Source organism: Hordeum vulgare, chromosome 7H, assembly GCF_904849725.1.
Source record: "Hordeum vulgare subsp. vulgare chromosome 7H, MorexV3_pseudomolecules_assembly, whole genome shotgun sequence".
In the NCBI taxonomy this organism is placed as follows: domain Eukaryota; kingdom Viridiplantae; phylum Streptophyta; class Magnoliopsida; order Poales; family Poaceae; genus Hordeum; species Hordeum vulgare.
Genome location: NC_058524.1, coordinates 44,011,522 through 44,034,566, shown reverse-complemented (window position 1 = coordinate 44,034,566; position 23,045 = coordinate 44,011,522). Strand labels below are relative to the sequence as shown.

Here is a 23,045-nt window from a genome sequence, read left to right as displayed (position 1 = left end):
AAGCCGTTGAGCAAAGAGCCGTTGCGGGTGTGCGATATAAGCGGGCGATAGAGAGATCACGGCGGTGACCACGGCTACAGAGAGATCACGGCGGTGACCACGGCGACAGAGAGAGAGTGGCGGTGACCACGGCGACAGAGAGAGCGACGATGACCACGACGACATAGAGAGCGGCTGACCATGGCGACAAAGAGAGCGGCGGTGGGAAGATAGTTGTGGAGGGTGCGGCGGCGTTGAGATCCCCTTCGGCTCCGACCTTGATGTCTTCTTCAAGCTCCCGCTCCACCTCGCGGATGCAGAGCTCGGCGCGTGTGGAGATGCCGATCTTCGTCTGTCTGCGGTGCCGAGTGGGCGTTGACCGGAGGGTTTCTCACACACCGAAGAACCATAATCGTCTGTTCTACGTGTGCGGCGAGAATGGGGTAAGAATCGGGGCAATTGCATCATTTTTGTGGTTGGGATCTTTGAGCAATGGGTTGGTATGTTTGGCGTTCATGCAGGTGAAATATTTTTTCCTTTGGGTCGATGCTCTGGCCAAGACTCTGATGAATGAACTGCAAGAAGAGCATGAAGAATGGTTGTCCATGCTGCCACGAACGACAGTGGGGAAAGCACGAGCTCCGGAAGAAGAGACGGAGGGCGAAGCACACAATGACAGAGAGCTAGCTGTTGAGCTTAGGATGTTGAAGAAAAAGGTTAGGAAGCTTGAAGATCAAGCACAAATACCCATTTGCAATTACTTTTGGGTATTTGTAGGTATGGTAATCGCACTGGGTGTAATGTTGAAATTGTATGGAAAGGCATGAATTAGGATCTCATGAATTATGAAGGAATTTGTAAGCTTGAAATTGTATGAGAAATTCACCTTGTTTAAAAGATGGGTACCCTTAAAAGATTGGTCAAAGTTGTTTCAATGTTGAAAAAACGAGAAGAAATGACCAACACTTAAATATGTTGAAAAAGGGAGAAGAAATGAGAAATTCAGAAACTTTGATCAATAGAATGCAGCTCTCTGTTGTGCCTTTCTGTAAAAAAAGGTTTCTCTGTGGGCCAAATTCAGAGCGGAGAGCCGAGTGCCGGCTAGGGTAATGGGCCAACTGCATACAATTAGGCCCATTCGGGGGTGGGAAAATGAGATCTCTTGCGTGTTTTTCTGTTTTTTGTTCTGATTTATTTGAGGCAGTAAAACCCTTTATTTAATGCTGAAACTTTTTTTGGAAGCTAATTAAATTATTCTAGAGCCAAACAATTAAGTTTAGAATTTTTTCGAAGCTGTTAACTCCAATTCAAATACATGGTGATTTAAATCAAAGACCAAAATGTCATGGTAGAGGTTTACACCTGGTGCCAAAATTAATGAACAATTTTTAAGGATATTACATTGAGAAAAATTATTTTGTCTAAAAAATGAAGGGTGGAAAATGCACAAAAAAATGGTGCGACCGAGACTCGAACCAGGACCGCGTGGGTTGTGGCGTTTAGGGCTGCGCTGGTAACCGCTAAGGCAGATGGAAAGACTTTGACATGGCTAGGAAAGGAAGGTATACATAGTGAGACCGTGACTTCGTTTAGGGTTTAAAAACACATGTTTGTACTGAATGTTAGCACAACGTGAGAGTCGTTTTCCTTTGTTTTGCACTGAACTTTTGAAGGGTTGGAAACGTACGTTTGCATTGCCACATGATTCTGGTTAGAGTGACACTTGGTTTAGGGTTTAAAGGAAAGAAATGTACATGTTAGTTCATGACTTGGTTTAGAGAAGAAATGATATCTTTGGGCACGGACATTTTTGAACACACATACTCCCGTGGGGAGAATTTTCGCTCCAGGCCTTCTTTGACCGTTCGCATGGCCTAATTAACCCAAGTATTAAATATGGGGTTGTTAGACATTAGAAATTCGAGCGATGATTGGAGGAAAAATCGGCAAAGGACCAATTTTAACGCCCAATAAGATGTTGCCTTGGTCGCGATGACTCTCCTAGCGAGCCCAATACACCGGACTGGAGGGAGTAATAACTTAGATCACTTGACATAGATAGATAAGATGCAATACACCGTACATAGATAGATAAGTCCGGGAGGGAGTAATAACTTAGATGCACAACATGGAAAAGCAACAAAATAAAAACGATAAAACTAAAACATGGCGAGCTTGACGAACAACTTCAACACCATCTTCAATTTCAACACCACCTTGGCCTCGCCCCTTCAACACCATCTTCAACTTCAATACTCGTCCTCCTCCTCGTAGAGAAAGGAGTGCATCTGGTTTTCGGTGGGGAAGATGCACTCGTAGTTGGTGAAGATGTTGTACACCGTGAAGAAGATGGACTCGCAGCCGCACCAATACACTCGGTCGAGGAGCTCGCACGCGTCGAATTGGTTGGTGAAGGTGACCGTCGGCAGTAGGAGGGTGCTGGCGCGGTCACGAACCTCGTTGAGGGTGAACATCCTAGGTGAGCACTGTGGGAGGTGGGCATAGCCTTCTCCGAGGAAGGCGCGAGTGAGCTCGATGGCCCCCCTCCATGTTGGGGAACGTCGCAAGGGAAACAAAAATTTTCCTACGCGCACGAAGACCTATCATGGTGATGTCCATCTACGAGAGGGGATGAGTGATCTACGTACCCTTGTAGATCGTACAGCAGAAGCGTTAGTGAACGCGGTTGATGTAGTGGAACGTCCTCACGTCCCTCGATCCGCCCCGCGAACAATCCCGCGATCAGTCCCACGATCTAGTACCGAACGGACGGCACCTCCGCGTTCAGCACACGTACAACTCGACGATGATCTCGGCCTTCTTGATCCAGCAAGAGAGACGGAGAGGTAGAAGAGTTCTCCGGCAGCGTGACGGCGCCCCGGAGGTTGGTGATGATCTTGTCTCAGCAGGGCTCCGCCCGAGCTCCGCAGAAACGCGATCTAGAGGAAAAACTATGGAGGTATGTGGTCGGGCAGCCGTGAGAAAGTCGTCTCAAATCAGCCCTAAAACCTCCGTATATATAGGTGGGAGGGAGGGGAGGAGGCAGCCTCAAAACCTAAAGGTTTGGCCGAAATTGGAGGTGGAGGAGTCCTACTCCAATCCTACTTGGAGTAGGATTCCACCTTCCCACTTGGAAACTCTTTCCACCTTGTGTTTTTTCCTTCTCAAACCTTATGGGCCTTAGTGGGAACTTATTCCAGCCCACTAGGGGCTGGTTTATCTCTTCCCATAGCCCATGAGACCCCTTGGGGCGTGACACCCCTCCCGATGGTCCCCGGCACCCCTCCCGGCACTCCCGGTACACTACCGATGAGCCCGAAACTTTTCCGGTAATGCAAGAAAACCTTCCGGTAACCAAATGAGGTCATCCTATATATCAATCTTCGTTTCCAGACCATTCCGGAAACCCTCGTGACGTCCGTGATCTCATCCGGGACTCCGAACAACATTCGGTAACCAACCATATAACTCAAATACGCATAAAACAACGTCGAACCTTAAGTGTGCAGACCCTGCGGGTTCGAGAACTATGTAGACATGACCCGAGAGACTCCTCGGTCAATATCCAATAGCGGGACCTGGATGCCCATATTGGATCCTACATATTCTACGAAGATCTTATCGTTTGAACCTCAGTGCCAAGGATTCATATAATCCCGTATGTCATTCCCTTTGTCCTTCGGTATGTTACTTGCCCGAGATTCGATCGTTAGTATACGCATACCTATTTCAATCTCGTTTACTGGCAAGTCTCTTTACTCGTTCCGTAATACAAGATCCCGCAACTTACACTAAGTTACATTGCTTGCAAGGCTTGTGTGTGATGTTGTATTACCGAGTGGGCCCCGAGATACCTCCCCGTCATACGGAGTGACAAATCCCAGTCTTGATCCATACTAACTCAACGAACACCTTCGGAGATACCTGTAGAGCATCTTTATAGTCACCCAGTTACGTTGCGACGTTTGATACACACAAAGCATTCCTCCGGTGTCCGTGAGTTATATGATCTCATGGTCATAGGAACAAATACTTGACACGCAGAAAACAGTAGCAACAAAATGACACGATCAACATGCTACGTCTATTAGTTTGGGTCTAGTCCATCACATGATTCTCCTAATGATGTGATCCCGTTATCAAGTGACAACACTTGCCTATGGCCAGGAAACCTTGACCATCTTTGATCAACGAGCTAGTCAACTAGAGGCTTACTAGGGACAGTGTTTTGTCTATGTATCCACACAAGTATTGTGTTTCCAATCAATACAATTACAGCATGGATAATAAACGATTATCATGAACTAAGAAATATAATAATAACTAATTTATTATTGCCTCTAGGGCATATTTCCAACAGTCTCCCACTTGCACTAGAGTCAATAATCTAGTTCACATCACCATGTGATTCCAACGAATCCAACACCCATATAGTTATGGGGTCTGATCACGTCTTGCTCGTGAGAGAGGTTTTAGTCAACGGTTCTGAAACTTTCAGATCCATGCGTTCTTTACAAATATTTATGTCATCTTATAGACGCTGCTACTACGTGCTATTCGGAAATGCTCCAAATATCTACTCTACTATACGAATCCGTTTCACTACTCATAGTTATTCGGATTAGTGTCAAAGCTTGCATCGATGTAACACTTTACGACGAACTCTTTAACCACCTCCATAATCGAGAAAAATTCCTTAGTCCATTAGTTACTAAGGATAAATTTCGACCGCTGCTAGTGATTCAATCATGGATCACTCTCTGTACCTCTCAACATACTTTGAGTCAAGGCACACTTCAGGTGCGGTACACAGCATGGCATACTTTAGATTCTACGGCTAAGGCATAGAAGACGACCTTCGTCTATTCTCTTTATTCTGCCGTGGTCGGGTTTTGAGTCTTACTCAAATTCACACCTCACAACGCAACCAAGAACTCCTTCTTTGCTGGTCTATTTTGAACAAGGCATGCTTCTTGTTGAAACTTCCATTAAGCGCTTTCGATCTATCTCCATAGATCTTTGATGCTCAATGTTCAAGCAGCTCAATCCAGGTATTCCTTTGAAAACTCCTTTCAAACAACCTTGTATGCTTTACAGAAATTCTACATTACTTCTGATCCACAATATGTCAACCACATATACTTATCAGAAATTCTATAGTGCTCCCACTCACTTCTTTGGAAATACAAGTTTCTCATAAACCTTGTACAAACCCAAAATCTTTGATCATCTCATCAAAGTATATATATTCCAACTCCGAGATGCTTGCACCAGTCCATTGAAGGATCGCTGGAGCTTGCATACTTGCTAGTATCTTTAGGATCGACAAAACCTTCTGGTTGTATCACATACAATGTTTGCTCAAGGAAACCGTCGAGAAAACAATGTTTTGACGTCCTACGTGCAATATTTCATAAATAATGCATCAACAACTAACATAATTCTGACAGACCTTTAGCATCGCTACGAGTGAGAAAGTCTCAGCATAGTCAACTGTTTGATCTTGTCGAAAACATCTTTGCGACAAGTCGAGCTTTTCTTAATAGTGACTTATCACCATCATCGTCTGTCTTCTTTTAAAGATCCATTTTACCCAATAGTCCCATGACCATCAAGTAGTTCTACCAAAGTCTACACTTTGGTTTCACACATGGATCCTCTCTCGGATTTCATGGCTTCCAGCCATTTGTCGGAATCTGGGCCCACCATCGCTTTCTCCATAACTCGTAGGTTCACTGTTGCTCAACAACATGACCTCCAAGACAGGGTTACCGTACTACTCTGCAGCAGTACGCGACCTTGTCGACCTACGAGGTTTGTAGTAACTTGATTCGAAGCTCAATGATCACCATCATCAACTTCCACTTCAATTGGTGTAGGCGCCACAGGAACAACTTCCTACGCCCTGCTACACACTGGTTGAAGTGATGGTTCAATAACCTCATCAAGTTCTACTACCCTCCCACTCAATTCTTTCGAGATAAACCTTTTCTCGAGAAAGGATCCTTTTCTAGAAACAAACACTTTGCTTTCGGATCTGAGATAGGAGATGTACCCAACTGTTTTGGATATCCTATGAAGATGCATTTATCCGCTTTGGGTTCGAGCTTATCAGACTAAAACCTTTTTCACATAAGTTTCGAAGCCCCAAACTTTCAAGAAACGACAGTTTAGATTTCTCTAAACCTCAGTCTATACTGTGTCATCTCAACGGAAATACGCGGTGCCCTATTTAAAGTGAATGTGGTTGTCTCTAATGCATAACCCATAAACGATAGTGGTAATTCGATAAGATACATCACATCATGCACCATACTAAATAGTGCGTGGTATGACGTTCAGACACATCATCACACCATGATGTTCCAGGTGGCATGAACTGTGAAACAATTTCCACATTGTCTTAACTGTGTACCAAAAACTCGTAACTCAGATATTCATTTCTATGATCATATCGTAGACAGTTCATCCTCTTGTTACGACGAACTTCACTCTGAAACAGAATTGAACTTTTCAATATTTCAGACTTGTGATTCATTAAGTAAATACTCCTGTATCTACTCAAGTCGTCAGTGAAGTAAGAACATAATGATATCCACTGCGTGCCTCAGCACTCACTGGACTGCATACATCAAAATGTATCACTTCCAACAAGTTACTATCTTGTTTCATCTCAATGAAAACAAGGCCTTGCTCATGTGGTATGATTTGCATGTCACTAGTGATTCGAAATCAGGTGAGTAAAGATCCATCAGCATGGAGCCTCTTCATGCAATTCATACTAACATGACTCAAGCGGCAGTGCCACAAGTAAGTGGTACTATCATCATTTAACTCGTATCTTTTGGCACCAATGTGTAACACTACAATCGAGATTCAATAAACCATTGAAGGTGATTATTCAAGCAAATAGAGTAACCATTATTCTCTTTGAATGAATAATCGTATTGCAATAAACACGATCCAATCATGTTCATGCCTAACGCAAGCACCAAATAACAATTATTTAGGTTCAACACCAATCCCGATGGTAGAGGGAGCGTGCGACGTTTGATCATATCAACCTTGGAAACACTTCCAACACGTATCGTCACCTTGCCTTTAGCTAGTCTCCGTTTATGTCGTAGCTTTCATTTCGCGTTACTAATCATTTAGCAACCGAACCGGTATCCAATACCCTCATGCTACTAGGAGTACTAGTAAAGTACCCATCAACATTATGTATATCAAATATACTTCTTTCGACTTTTGCCAGCCTTCTTATCTACCAAGTATCTAGAGTTGCTCCGCCTCAGTGACTGTTCCCCTTATTACAGAAGCACTTAGTCTCGGGTTTGGGTTTAATCTTGGGTCTCTTCATTAGCGCAGCAACTGTTTTGCCGTTTCACGAAGTATCCCTTCTAGCCCTCGCCTTTCTTGAAACTTAGTGGTTTTCCAAACCATCAACTATTGATGCTCCTTCTTGATTTCTACTTTCGCATTGTCAAACGTCGCGAATCGCTCAAGGATCATTGTATCTATCCTTGATATGTCATAGTTCATCACGAAGCTCTCAAAGCTTGGTGGCAGTGACTTTTGGAGAACCATCACTATCTCATCTGGAAGATTAGCTCCCACTTGATTCAAGTGATTGTCGTACTCAGACAATCTGAGCACATGCTCAACGATTGAGCTTTTCTCCTTTACTTTGTGGTCAAAGAATCTTGTTGGAGGTCTAGTACCTCTTAACAAGGGGACAAGCATGAAATCACAATTGCATCTCTTCGGAACATCACTTATGTTCCGTGACGTTTTACAACGTTTTCGGCGCCTTGCTTCTAAGCCATCAAGTATCTTGCACTGAACTATCGTGTAGTCATCAGTAATGTGTATGTCGGATGTTCATAGCATCCACAGACGACGCTCGAGGTGCAGCACACCGAGTGGTGCATTAAGGACATAAGCCTTCTGCGTAGCAACGAGGACAATCCTCGGTTTTACAGACTCAGTCTGCAAAGGTTGCTACTATCAATTTTCAACTAAATTTTCTCTAGGAACATATAAAAACAGTAGAGCTATAGCGCAAGTTACATCGTAATTCGCAAAGACCATTAGACTATGTTCATGACAATTAGTTCAATTAATCATATTACTTAAGAACTCCCACTCAAAAAGTACATCTCTCTAGTCATTTGAGTGGTACATGATCCAAATCCGCTATCTCAAGTCCGATCATCACGTGAGTCGAGAATAGTTTCAGTGGTAAGCATCCCTATGCTAATCATATCAACTATACGATTCATGCTCGACCTTTCGGTCTCATGTGTTCCGAGGCCATGTCTGCACATGCTAGGCTCGTCAAGCTTAACCCGAGTGTTCCGCGTGTGCAACTGTTTTGCACCCGTTGTATGTGAACGTTGAGTCTATCACACCCGATCATCACGTGGTGTCTCGAAACGAAGAACTGTCGCAACGGTGCACAGTCGGGGAGAACACAATTTCGTCTTGAAATTTTAGTGAGAGATCACCTCATAATGCTACCGTCGTTCTAAGCAAAATAAGGTGCATAAAAGGATTAACATCACATGCAATTCATAAGTGACATGATATGGCCATCATCACGTGCTTCTTGATCTCCATCACCAAAGCACCGGCACGATCTTCTTGTCACCGGCGCCACACCATGATCATCCATCAACGTGTTGCCATCGTGGTTGTCGTGCTACTTATGCTATCACTACTAAAGCTACAGCCTAGCAAAATAGTAAACGCATCTGCAAGCACAAATGTTAGTATAAAGACAACCCTATGGCTCCTGCCGGTTGCCGTACCATCGACGTGCAAGTCGATATTTCTATTACAACATGATCATCTCATACATCCAATATATCACATCACATCGTTGGCCACATCATATCACAATCATACCCTGCAAAAACAAGTTAGACGTCCTCTAATTTTGTTGTTGCATGTTTTACGTGGTGACCAAGGGTATCTAGTAGGATCGCATCTTACTTACGCAAACACCACAACGGAGATATATGAGTTGCTATTTAACCTCATCCAAGGACCTCCTCGGTCAAATCCGATTCAACTAAAGTTGGAGAAACCGACACTTGCCAGTCATCTTTGAGCAAAGGGGGTTACTCGTAACGATGAAACCAGTCTCTCGTAAGCGTACGAGTAATGTCGGTCCAAGCCGCTTCAATCCAACAATACCGCGGAATCAAGAAAAGACTAAGGAGGGCAGCAAAACACACATCACCGCCCACAAAACCTTTTGTGTTCTACTCGAGAAGACATCTACGCATGAACCTAGCTCATGATGCCACTGTTGGGGAACGTCGCAAGGGAAACAAAAATTTTCCTACGCGCACGAAGACCTATCATGGTGATGTCCATCTACGAGAGGGGATGAGTGATCTACGTACCCTTGTAGATCGTATAGCAGAAGCGTTAGTGAACGCGGTTGATGTAGTGGAACGTCCTCACGTCCCTCGATCCGCCCCGCGAACAATCCCGCGATCAGTCCCACGATCTAGTACCGAACGGACGGCACCTCCGCGTTCAGCACACGTACAACTCGACGATGATCTCGGCCTTCTTGATCCAGCAAGAGAGACGGAGAGGTAGAAGAGTTCTCCGGCAGCGTGACGGCGCTCCGGAGGTTGGTGATGATCTTGTCTCAGCAGGGCTCCGCCCGAGCTCCGCAGAAACGCGATCTAGAGGAAAAACTATGGAGGTATGTGGTCGGGCAGCCGTGAGAAAGTCGTCTCAAATCAGCCCTAAAACCTCCGTATATATAGGTGGGAGGGAGGGGAGGAGGCAACCTCAAAACCTAAAGGTTTGGCCGAAATTGGAGGTGGAGGAGTCCTACTCCAATCCTACTTGGAGTAGGATTCCACCTTCCCACTTGGAAACTCTTTCCACCTTGTGTTTTTTCCTTCTCAAACCTTATGGGCCTTAGTGGGAACTTATTCCAGCCCACTAGGGGCTGGTATATTTCTTCCCATAGCCCATGAGACCCCTTGGGGCGTGACACCCCTCCCGATGGTCCCCGGCACCCCTCCCGGCACTCCCGGTACACTACCGATGAGCCCGAAACTTTTCCGGTAATGCAAGAAAACCTTCCGGTAACCAAATGAGGTCATCCTATATATCAATCTTCGTTTCCAGACCATTCCGGAAACCCTTGTGACGTCCGTGATCTCATCCGGGACTCCGAACAACATTCGGTAACCAACCATATAACTCAAATACGCATAAAACAACGTCGAACCTTAAGTGTGCAGACCCTGCGGGTTCGAGAACTATGTAGACATGACCCGAGAGACTCCTCGGTCAATATCCAATAGCGGGACCTGGATGCCCATATTGGATCCTACATATTCTACGAAGATCTTATTGTTTGAACCTCAGTGCCAAGGATTCATATAATCCCGTATGTCATTCCCTTTGTCCTTCGGTATGTTACTTGCCCGAGATTCGATCGTTAGTATCCGCATACCTATTTCAATCTCGTTTACTGGCAAGTCTCTTTACTCGTTCCGTAATACAAGATCCCGCAACTTACACTAAGTTACATTGCTTGCAAGGCTTGTGTGTGATGTTGTATTACCGAGTGGGCCCCGAGATACCTCCCCGTCATACGGAGTGACAAATCCCAGTCTTGATCCATACTAACTCAACGAACACCTTCGGAGATACCTGTAGAGCATCTTTATAGTCACCCAGTTACGTTGCGACGTTTGATACACACAAAGCATTCCTCCGGTGTCCGTGAGTTATATGATCTCATGGTCATAGGAACAAATACTTGACACGCAGAAAACAGTAGCAACAAAATGACACGATCAACATGCTACGTCTATTAGTTTGGGTCTAGTCCATCACATGATTCTCCTAATGATGTGATCCCGTTATCAAGTGACAACACTTGCCTATGGCCAGGAAACCTTGACCATCTTTGATCAACGAGCTAGTCAACTAGAGGCTTACTAGGGACAGTGTTTTGTCTATGTATCCACACAAGTATTGTGTTTCCAATCAATACAATTACAGCATGGATAATAAACGATTATCATGAACTAAGAAATATAATAATAACTAATTTATTATTGCCTCTAGGGCATATTTCCAACACTCCACCTGGAAGTCGCCCACACACGGAGCTCGCTCTCCACGAGCACGCCCGGTGGGTAGAGCAGCTCCGGCACGACATGCGGACGATTGAAGGTTGGCGCATTGTACTGCATCTTCACTTGGTGCTTGGGGTTCTCAGAGAGGATGAAGGGCTCGGTCGCTTGGGTGTTTGAAGTTGGAGAGAATGGATCTGGCTTGGGTGGTGAGTGGGAGAGGAAGAGAGGCATATAAATAGGCCTGTGGGTGGGAGAGGAAGAAAGAAGGGATGAGAACGGTGTGTGTGAATCCGGACGTGTGTGTGTATCACCCATAAGTTTTTGCACAGAAAAGATGGGGCGATGGGGCACGTGCGTGCATCTGAATCGCTGCAACGAAACAATCGTTATAACTGAATCAATGTCGTAATCTGAAACGTCGCTTGCCTCGCTCGCCTTGCTCGCATTCATGCACGTCTGCCTCCCGCACGTTCATTCCCACGTCGCCGCCCTTCCCATGCATGCAGGCCTGAAAGGCTGAGGCAGGCATTAACAACGCTCTCAGGCCCGGAGAGCGAGACGGCCCAACGGTCCATCCAGCGCGCCCGGTACGTGTTGAGAAAAAAAACGCACAACCAATCAGATTGCATCTCGCGGATCGTCCCCCTCCTCCCTGTAGATTCCTTCTAGAAGGTTAGATGGACAGTCCTTGATCGCCGCTAGGGTTAGATGGTCCTTGTTCAGCGCTAGGGTTAGCGGGGTTTGGGAGGGGTTTTGAGCAGTCAAATATAGGTTTGACCAGATTTCAAATGAGCATAATAAATTAAATAAAAATCAGAAAAATGAAAAACCTGCGCACATAGTCTTTTTATGTCATATACTAATGATTTAAGTTGGTAAACAAGGTCTACATACATTTAAACGACAAGTCCATGTGTCTTATGTGATATCTCAAGTATCTCAAACAATCTTGTATGAAGTGAAGAGAAGTGTTTTACGGAAATGAACATGAAAAATTCAAAAACCTCACCACAGCTTCATTTTGGAGTGATTAAGAAGGATCCAGGCTTAGTTTTTAATTTTGATGTTTTAGACTTGTTTAAATCTTGGCCAAAGTTAAGTTTGACCAGAATTCAAATGAGCAAAATAAATTCAAAAAAATTCAAAAAAAGGAAAATCAGCGCACATGGTCTATATATATAGAATATATGTGTAGGAAAGTTATTTGACTGATTTAGACAAGGTCGAAAAAAACTTTGCTTACAAATGAGGTCGTTTACCCTACCTTTGGAGCTCTTTTTTAGCACATTTTTCATGAAAATTTCATAAACCTCACGACAACTTCATTTTGAAGTGACTAAGAAGGATCCATGCTTAGTTTTTCATTTTGATGTTTTAGCCTTGTTTAAATCTTGGTCAAAGTTAGGTTCGATTAGAATCCAAATGAGCAAAACAAATTAAAACAAAAAACAAAAAAAGGAAAAACCAGCGCATGTAGACTGTGTATATAGAATATATGTGTAGAAAAATCCCTTGCTTAGAAATGATGCCGTTTACCCTACCTTTGGAGCTCTTTTTAGCACATTTTTCATGAATGTGAGTTTACCCTACCAAAGTTTCGAAAAAATTGCAACATCCAAATAGCATGTCAAATTTGAAGTTCCAACATAGGTCAAACATCATTCAAACATAGTTCTAACATAGTTCCAACATCATTCAATAGAAATACAACATTATTCATAAACCCTATTCATAATGTTTCATAATTTCTCATAAATAGTGTTGTGGCTTCTGTTTGATCCTTGAGCATCTTGCCATCACTTTGCTCCTCGTGCACCTTGTGCTCATTGCTTCTTATCTTCTCCTCTTGGTTGTCGGTACCTTGCGCGTCTTATTCAAACCTACCGCAGAGCTGTACAAAACATAAAGGGTAATGAGATCATGTGAAGTGATAAATGTACAGTAGTATTTGCAAGATTTACATACCTAGAAGAACTCGCAACGACAGAAGGTTGGTCACCATTTGGAGCCTCACTTGGATCACCATTTGGAGCGTTGCTTGGATCACCATTTGGAGCCTTGCTTGAATCATCATTTGGAGGATATTTTGGATAATCGTCAAAATCATGCGGCTGTTGACCATCATCATTTGGAACCTCGTCAAAATCCTCATCTGATGCAACAGGCTGTTGACCATCATTTTCCTCATCTGTTGCGGCAACCGGCTGCGGACCAACATTTTCATCGAAGCCTTCCTCGAAACACTCTTCGAACGCTGGATCTACTGTGTTATCACAATACTTACCGAAATGATTAGACCCACCACACCTTGTGCACTTACGCTTCCTTGCTCCAATTCCAGCTCCTTCGCTGCGAGGTCTGATACGACTCTTCCTTGGTCTACCTGCCGCTCTCTTCAAAACTGGAGCGCAAAGCTTGAATCCAGGGTCCACTATGTCCCATTGTTGTTTTTCCTCCATAGTAGGCATATGTGACTTTGAACCTTGCAACAGAGTAGTAATCATGCACATACTGTTGTATGTTCCCTACTGGACCTGGGAGAGAAGTGATGAAAAACAAGGCATGAATGCATGGCAACCCAGTTATCTGCCATTGCCTACAACTGCAAGTTCTAGCTTCTAAATCCACTTGATATCTCCATTCCCTCTTCTCTTTATCCAAATATGATATCTCTGTTGTGGTACCCGAGCAAAGAGTCATGTTCATTTCCAAGCCTGTTGTTTTCTGCTTCAGTTCATCCATCACGGCAGGGATGATAATGTGGCCCATGAATTTTGCCTCGGCTATTCCTGCACGATAATGAAAATTTTGCATGTATTATATCCTTATCATGTCAAGCAAATCCACCACATAATGACCCTTTAGTTTCCGGATCGTTGAGTTGAAAGACTCTGCTAGATTATTGTGCACATAGTCAACTTTGCTCAGTTCACTGAATTGGCTTCTGGCCCATAACTTGGAGTGGTGTGTTTCCAAGTATTCTTCACTTTGGGATTCGTGTATAACTGCCTCAAGTGGTAGTTATGCTTCTTCACACTGCAAGTCAAAGATGTTGGCCATAAATTGTCGGTATACACCTTTCCTTTGAATTTCTTCATAAAATTTGCAGCAAGGTGACGCATGCATTCCCTATGCTCTAGTCGAGGGAACACATTGTCCACGACCACTTCTAAATCTTTGCAGGCATCTGTATGATTTACCAACTCATTGGGATGTGCAATAGCCCGGCGCATATTATGCAAAAACCATGTCCAACTCTCCTCAAACTCTATCTCCAGCACACCGTACGCAACTGGAAATACGAAACTGTGTGCATCGACTGCACAAGCTGCTACTAACTATCCTTTAAACCTCCCTATGAGAAAAGTAGCATCAATAGCCAAATAAGGCTTACAGCCTGCCAAAAAACCCAGGCGACAAGCCTCAAAGCAGACAAAAACCCTCCTAAAGCATTCCTTGGTCTTTGTCACTCCCCTGAATGTGTAATCCACGGTGTGGTGGTCAATATCTACAATACTACCTGGGTTGGTCCTCTCCACTTCACCTTTGAATGAATACAACAATTGAAAATTTTCCTGCCAGTTACCATAAATAGAATCCATAGCATGTTGTTTACCATTGAATAACCTCATGTATGGTAAATCTATCTTGAACTTGTCTTTGATGTTCTTCTCCAATTCCTTTGGACCCACTTGCTGGTTTTCTTTCACCCACTTCTTTATTTCTTCTGCCACCCATCTTGACTTGGCTCTACTGATTGTATCCTTCCTAAGGGTTGATTCCTGGCATGTGTGCTTAAAAGGGTTCACTTTGACCTGAACATTCATGCTATTTCGCATTTTAGATGCGAGCACCCTCCATGGACAACCCTCAGTCGAACAGTGCACTCTCTAACGTACTTGATCGCTCTTGTCAACTTTGAAAGTACGTTCTACCTTGATGCAGTATGTCACAAGTGCATTTCTACACTCACTCATGGATGCAAAAAAACAGTACCTTCTTCCATATGAGGGTTCAAAGGGTCCCATTCAACAGCTGCAAGGTCTTCGTCCTCACCCACCACGTCATCATCCACACGGACTGCATTGTCAGCCTCATCTTGGTTTTCAGCCCGAGATGCCCGTCGTAAATTCTGAATAACATCATAATATAGCTTCCCTTCATCAACCCCAGAATTGTAGGCATCAGGCTCAACTTCAAGGGGGACCCTACTGCCGGTGCCCACGCTTGTCGAGCCACCACGTCGTCGTGCACTAACTGAACTGTTATGGCTAGAGATTCCATTACGATGACTTGGTTCTGCCAGAGAAGGTGCACCCGCCATCCTAGGTCCAAATGCCTGCTGAAGCACATCAATTTGCAGCCTCACATGAAAATTCTCTTTCTCCTTATGCCTAGCAAACATGGTAGCCAGCTCTTCATCATTACTAACTGTCACCCATTTCTTTTCTCCATCTTTGTATTTGTATTCCACTTCATCAAGCAAACCCCAAGGATATTGGCTACAAATTACCTCCCCAAATTGTCTGAAACTCCAATTACAAGCCATTGGCAACCGATAATCGAAACCTCCTTGGAATTTCTTCTTCTTCTTTGCATTCAACATGTAACGGTCCCTTCTAATGTGCACCAAGAAAGCAAACCGCAACTCCATCCTAACCGACGAAAAACAGAGACGCAATCAGCACACCATTAGCTAAACTAACCGGGCAAAGCAACTCGAATCGACTGTTGAAATGCATAACTAAGTTCAGTCTAAACATGAGGCATGACTTACCCCTCGGGAACCCAGTCGTGGACGCGGCAGATCTCCGGCCCGATGCCCGCCTCGCCAAATACTCCGGGGTCGCAGCCGCTCGCCGTTTAGCCCTGGGGTTCACCCTCGTACTTCCTCTGTGTGCACCAGCCCCCACCTATCAGAGCTCCGGCCGGGCGCACGGAAGGAGGCCACACCGCGCGTCGAGCAGGTGGCGGGCGCCCCACCCATGGCGTCACAGGAAGGTGGCGGGCGGAGTAGGTAGCAATGGAGCAGGACGGCCGCGGCAGGGCAGCTGGTGGCGGCGCAGATGGTGGCGGCGACGCAGGACGTCCGACGGGCGGACGGGACAGAGTGGCGTCGAGTGACCACCATAGGATTGATTTGGGGATGTTGTTGCACGGTCCCACATGTCAGCTCCGGACCCACGTCCATGCGGTCCCACATGTAAGATCCGGACCCACTACCACTAACGCCGGCGGACGGAATGGACTCAAAACTGCCTGTTTGGCCTCGTCATAGTAGTTGCGCACAGACTAGGGGCAAAACTGAGCACGATTAGCAACTGAAGGCAAAACTGGGCAAATGGACACCACTCAGGGCAAAAGGATAATTAGCCCTTATTGATTCCATATAGTAGTTACTAATAAGTTAGAAGTAGGGTTTACTATTTCAGGCTTCTCTATATGCATGGGTCAATCATGTACACATGACACTTTAGTATTACTGAATTATTATTTCTCACTGAAGCATACAAATATTTCTTAGGAAGTCAAGTTGGATTTCAAGAAAATTGGTTGTGCTATGGCATACCAACATATTAGATGACACCACCATCAATACCATTAAGATATGGTGTTGGAGAGCTCATTTGTGATGGAGGAGTGGGGACCTGGCCACAAAACATCAGTCGTTCCACAATTGATGATAGACTCACCCACAAGGTACCTGTAAAATGTTCTCACATATGATTTTTTTGGGACTAACTGATGTGTTCTAAGATTCATGTTGTGCTATAGAGGGACACTGATGTACTTGCTTCTGATATATAATGCGCTCCATAACATGTCATCGAGCATATTTCTGCCACACAATGGAGTTACCTTGCCTAAGTACTGTTTGATGTGATTAGTTTCACAAAATTTGTTTTGTTCATTGTGATACTATTAGCTTTGTAGGATGATGAACATGTTATTTACTTCTATTAATAACGATACATTTTTTCTAGAACTCTATGTTTTGTTCATATCTATTCTGATTCATTGACATCTTCACTAATACAAACTAGAAAAGTCAGACTAATGAGTGAAGATATTAATGAATTATAGGAGCAAATTGCTTGAATGGTTGACAAGGGATCCTTAAGTGTAAAAATGAAAGTTAGTGTTTCTAATTCTAACAACAGCAATACTTTTCTGATTCCATCGGATAAAATAGTTCTTTTGTACATTTCCAATGGTGTTATATAGCTGAAGCATGTTATAAGATATCTTGCTTTTCTGTATCTGTGTACATATAATTGTGTTGGCTATAGCAGTTTTAACTTGTTTACACTTCTAGGTTAGTTGGTTGCCCCTTCAATATTGGTTATCATGTTCGGAGCTTACATGATAGTAACAGAGATTTGCTACATGGTTACATCTGAAGTCTTCAAATACTGATACGTGCATTGATCCTTTAAATCTGCCATGGACTAATGTGGTTTTGGTGCTATTAGTGATTTGTCAGATGATGTTGGTCTCCAAATCTATTCAGATTCATCTTTGCTAGACAGAAACATTTGAGCAATGGTTTATGCGACTAAAGTCCAGGATCAAGACTAGATCTAAATATTGCTCATATTTAGTGATTTTTTTCTGTGTTGCCAGTATAAATTACTTATTGCAATGGAAGGGGGAAATTACATTATGTAAATATTTCTAATATATACACCTTCATCTGAGTACGATACTTTTAGGAGAGAAGTGCATCTATTTCACGTCACTACTTTATTCAATATGTTATAGGTAAAACATACCAATTCCAAATTATTATGTTTCTACATTTTACAAGGGGTTGCCTACTCTTGTTTGGTCCGTGGCATTTTCTATTGGCCAAACAGAGAACTCGAGAAATGGTGTGACAAAGCTCGCTTCGCATCTACAGAGTAGTATGTATACGACATGTAAGTGCAAAGCAAACATGAGGGGATTCGTCGAGGCTCTCCATCCATAGTGCTAAGTATAATTAATTATGTGATCGATAGTCATGCAATTTGGTTCAAATTACATACCAATTCATGTAATTTGGTGCTGATGTTTATCATCAGATCTTAAGCTACTTGTAGCGAGCCTGATTGGTCCTGGAGTACAGAGACAGAAATGAAAAATGTCTTCGAGCGGAGCACCATGAAAAAATGATGGGTTTAATACCACATCCGATTTTCTTTTCCATCAGCAAAAAAGTTCTACAGCTACACAATACAAAGAAGAACACTCCACCATGAACATTTGTGCGATGTATCTGATGCACGATCCATCCTACACCGTCGACTCCATCCAGCCCAGCATACCGACTGCGGTGCAGGGAAGGGAATGTGCTCTCTGTCGTTTGGGCTGAATCTTTCCCGCAATATGAATATTGTGCGGACCAAGCAAATAATGAAAGAACAGAACAAAACAAAAGGTGAAAATTATAGATGAAAACTCCATTAACATTTTTAGTGAAGAAGTATAAAATTATTCCGACTTCGACCAAATTGGCCAGCCGCCTGCTCTCATATATATATATAATACCTTAATCTTAACGATTTTGCTCAATCAGACTTCACAAAATGACCATCATCACCTACTTATACATATACTAACTTGAAATAAAGAATTTCATCTATACATACATATGATTACGTCCTGATCAATCATAGCTCTTTAAGTGATGAGGCAGAAAAAACATCTTCAAAAAACACATCAACCTCTCGCCACATTGGAAGCTCTCCAACGTCCAATAAACTCACCGGCTCGATGGTAGACGCATAGCCCTCAAGATGTGATGACATCAATGCATCATCATCAAAAATCAGCGGTGTAGCAAATGAGATACCTGGGAACATGCAGTCCTCGTCCTCTGGTGGCAAAATGACATTGGCGCTGCAAAACGGAGAGTAGTCGCCGCCTCTGCGGCATGTGTCCATCGGAATCTTCAAACTCGGGGTAACAATGGTGTCGTCAGGCTTGACAGCATTGAGAGTGGATGATGCCGCAACCTCGAGCGGCCTGAGGACAGAGACTGGCGAGCCAAGAAACTGCGACTCATCACTGGACTCCTCGTAAGTGGCTGCCACAAGGAGATGGCCGACATCACCGACATCGGCGTCGGGCAAGACAGCGGGATCAGGATCGGTGGCAGAAGGGGACGATGAAGTAGGAAAATTTGTGGTCGCCGATGGACCACGAAGCCGAAGGGCGGCACTATCATAGACCATGGCGGCCTCTTCAGCGGTGTCAAAGGTGCCGAGCCAGACCCGCACTCCTTTGTTAGGATCGCGGATCTCCGCCGCGTACTTGCCCCACGGCCGCCGACGCACCCCGCGGAATTTGGGCTCCTCCGCCGCCGTGTCGGCCCTCCTCTTGGCGCCGTGGACGGGCCCTCTCCGGAAAGGGGAACCATCCGGCTGCGGCGAGGCCATCATCCTCGGCGGCTGCTCGAGGTGTATCTCCTCGACGAAGCGGCGTCCCTGACGCGGCGAGTCGTCGCTGGATGAGTCGGTGGCGTCCCGATCCTCGCACGAGACGCGGAGGACTCTCGGCAGCTGCACGTCCGCTGCCTCTTCGGGCTCCTCTTCCTTGGCGATCCTCCGGCGGTGCTGTCCCCCCGTCTTCCCACCGGCAACGATGACTTGCACCATTGGTACGTACGTACCCCTCCTCGTGGACTGATCGAGAGAGAGAGAGTGAGAAAAAGTCCTGGAACACGAAGAGGGAGGGGGAGGGGAGGGGAGGGGAGGTGGATCGGCCACACCGAGGCTTTGTGAAGGGGAGAAGACGTGTACTCTACCCGTTTATAGGATCTCCCAGCGTAATAGGCAACTGATTAACAGATTGATCTGCGACGGAGATATTTTTCATTTCTGGATCGATGCATGGTTGGATGGAGGGAATCGCGCTCCCGTAACGCTTCCATACGTAGGCTCGCGTGTGGGGCCCGACGCTTCCCCCCATTTACGTACACGATCGCCTTCTCTGCCGGATGTCGAGGATGGTTAATTAGTAAGCAATAACAATCGGATCGACTTAGATGGGCGAGGCGCGCGGTCAAGTTTTATTTTGGGAAACGGGAGATCCTTGAAAATCTCTACCGGACCCAACCGATCCACCGTATGTAGAGAATCCTCCGCGTATCTGCTGCCCATGCATGGACGTGTATATCTTCCTCGATCGGTCGATTTGTACGTAGGAACAAGAAATAAATGTACCTACGTGGGATGAATCGATTGGGCAGTGTTTCCAGGGTACGGTGGACACGATACGTACGTACGTACGTACGTGATCTAAGTAAGTAAGAGTATATCTGACTGAGCGGTGGAAGGCTAGCTAGTAGTAAAATTCTGGGGTCAAACGTACGTACGTAACAGCTCGATCTGGTCCAAGGCATCGTCAATCTAAGCTGAGCAGACCGGGACAACGCAAGGGGCCAAACCAAGCAGGGGAATTAAGCTAGCGAACAACGGCGGCTCGACGACGACGACGCAAAGATGCCGAGGCGCAGTGGGGCGAGAGATGCCGGACAGGAACGGGCCGGCGGCGGGTGGAGACGGCGGAAGGGACAAAGTGAGGGGCGTGGAAAGGTGCAAACTGTCGTTACGCTGCGTTTGTACGTGTGTGACACTGTGACCGCGACGCCACGCGAGAGGGACGGGACGGGACGCGACGATCGATCGATGATGGGACTGCGGTCGGGCTAGCAAGTGGAATAAGTGGAAGGCAACAAATTAAACTGGGGTGGCCCGGCTGTTGACACGAAGGGGTTGCTGTTTCTGGTCTAGCAATGTACACCTGGGGATTCAGTAGATTACTAGAGCGTGGTCATGGCGTCTGGGTGGCTGCTTTTCTTGGCTACGTACGGAATGTTTTATGCTTATATAGTTATATATATGTCCAATGATTGAGGATTTAGACGGCAATTGGGCACCTATATAAAAGTTGCAGAACATGTGTTTTCACTGGATTTTTCTAGCCCAGGCCTCGCGCACCCGCATTTGCAAGTTATGCGGCCGGACAGTGCGCCACGGTTTTCAACACTTGCGACCGGAGCCCTTGTGAGCTAGTATTTGATGAGCAAGATCGAGCGGCGGCCGGAACTGAGGGGTGATGGGAGGACAAGGGGATGATCTCGTGGCCACGAACAAACCTGGCAGCTGGATTGGGAATGAGCTCACAATGGGTTCGTTTGTGCCTTAGCTTCATGTCGTTGGGATCAACGAACCCGTATGTACATTGTTTTTTTTTTTGAATTATAAGGAGCATAGCTCGCAATCATGAAAATTGATAATACGGAATCATCCACCAGGCATAACCGCCCTCGGGTCCGATCATGCCCAGAACCACCACACTCCCTCAATGACAAGCATACCAGCAACTTGACCACATCAAATACTCCGGCTCAACCTACACCATTACACACTTTCTACTTGAAACATAATATAAAGCCTCTAGATCGAACTGAAAGCAAGCACTAAGTCACTACATACTTCACTTGGTATACCAACATAACTTTCCAGCAACGTCCCCACCAAAACCCTTCAGTTTTAATGACTCTCCAGAAACGTGCACCAATCTTCAGGGCTCCAACGTCTTCTGCGAGAAAAGGAAATCAAATATTACCAAAAATGGAAAGACAGTGATGCACAATACTTCCAACTGATCGTCAAAGGTCAGCACAGGAAAAAATGTGTTTGTTCCTCAACAAGATGATGGGTGGATTGAAGGTCAGGCGGTACTTAAAAGTTAGAGTGAATTCCACTTTTTACCCCCTTGTTATGCATTTTTGACACTAGTTACCCCATTTAATGAAAAATTGTCTATGTTGCCCATTTTAAAAAGGCTAGACCCTGTTTTTCTTATACATGTCAACTAGAAAAGTGTGGGGGTGATGATTGAGACTCAAAAATATCAGGACACTGACTAGGAATGGGCCATATGGTGAAGAAAAGGATGGGCACTATCGTCGATGACGCTCCCTGATATTTGCATATTTTGACGAACCACATAGAGCTAACACGCTGGGCTGTTCTAATGAAACATGTAAAATGCCAAAATTAGGCAAAACCATGTTTAAAATTTAATATATAGTGTATTTCTGATTTTACTTCACTAAACGGGGTAATAAGCGTCATAAATGCACAACTATAAAGTAAAAAGTGAAATTCACTCTAAAAGTTACATAACCAAATATTACAAATCTCTATCCATGACGCCAAATGAAGGGAATTTCACCCTTAACGAGAGCCAAACCGATGATATTTCATAAGTCACGGTAGAAGAGAACAATATCCTCATGTCACCTTTCTGTGAAGAGGAGGTGAGAGTTGTGGTATTCCAAATGCAACATAACAAAGCTCCAGGAGCAAAGAGAGCCTTTGCTCAATGGTTGGACATGTGGTTGTGCAGCCTAACGACCCGAGTTCAATTCCTACAATTGACACGTGATGCACAGGGGTTTTCCCCCATTTATTGAGGATCAAGTTTGGTGTGTGGTGGAACTACTCATCAAGCAATATCTTGATACTCATTTAAAAAAATTATGAAGATCATGTTTATCTCTGTATCTCTATTATTAAAGGAGAATCTGCCGTCGTGATGGTTCAGCCTTCTCCCAACCCTATCGATACATCCTCCAACGAGCCAACTTCCTTCCATCCCCGCTCGAAACAGGAAAAAAATCATCGTCACAAACGCACCCACGTCCCACTCTCCCCCACTCCTCGCCTCCGATCACGTCTCTCTCCCCGACTCCTAAGTAGATTATACGTCATACTCTCCCCAAACCCTCGCCCCAGATCCCATCTCTCTCCCGCCGCAGGTTGTGCTCGACGCCCCGTCCCCATACACAATACCTCACGATTCATTGTTGGATGCCAAGAAGGGGCGTTCCGCCCGTAGAGAGAGAGAGGGGCGAGGGAGGGAGGAGGAGCGCAGCGGCGGGTGCAGGGGCCCTTC

At 45.0% G+C, this 23,045-nt stretch overlaps 1 protein-coding gene across 1 annotated transcript; it reads right to left on the bottom strand.

Annotated features, from left to right (window-relative positions):
* Window positions 1–18,748: 18,748 nt before the first annotated feature.
* On the bottom strand, window positions 18,749–19,735 carry LOC123408209 (ethylene-responsive transcription factor CRF1-like). The gene has a single exon (XM_045101375.1). The coding sequence runs from the start codon at window positions 19,733–19,735 to the stop codon at window positions 18,749–18,751; it is 987 nt and encodes a 328-aa protein (XP_044957310.1).
* Between the last annotated feature and the right edge of the window lie 3,310 nt (window positions 19,736–23,045).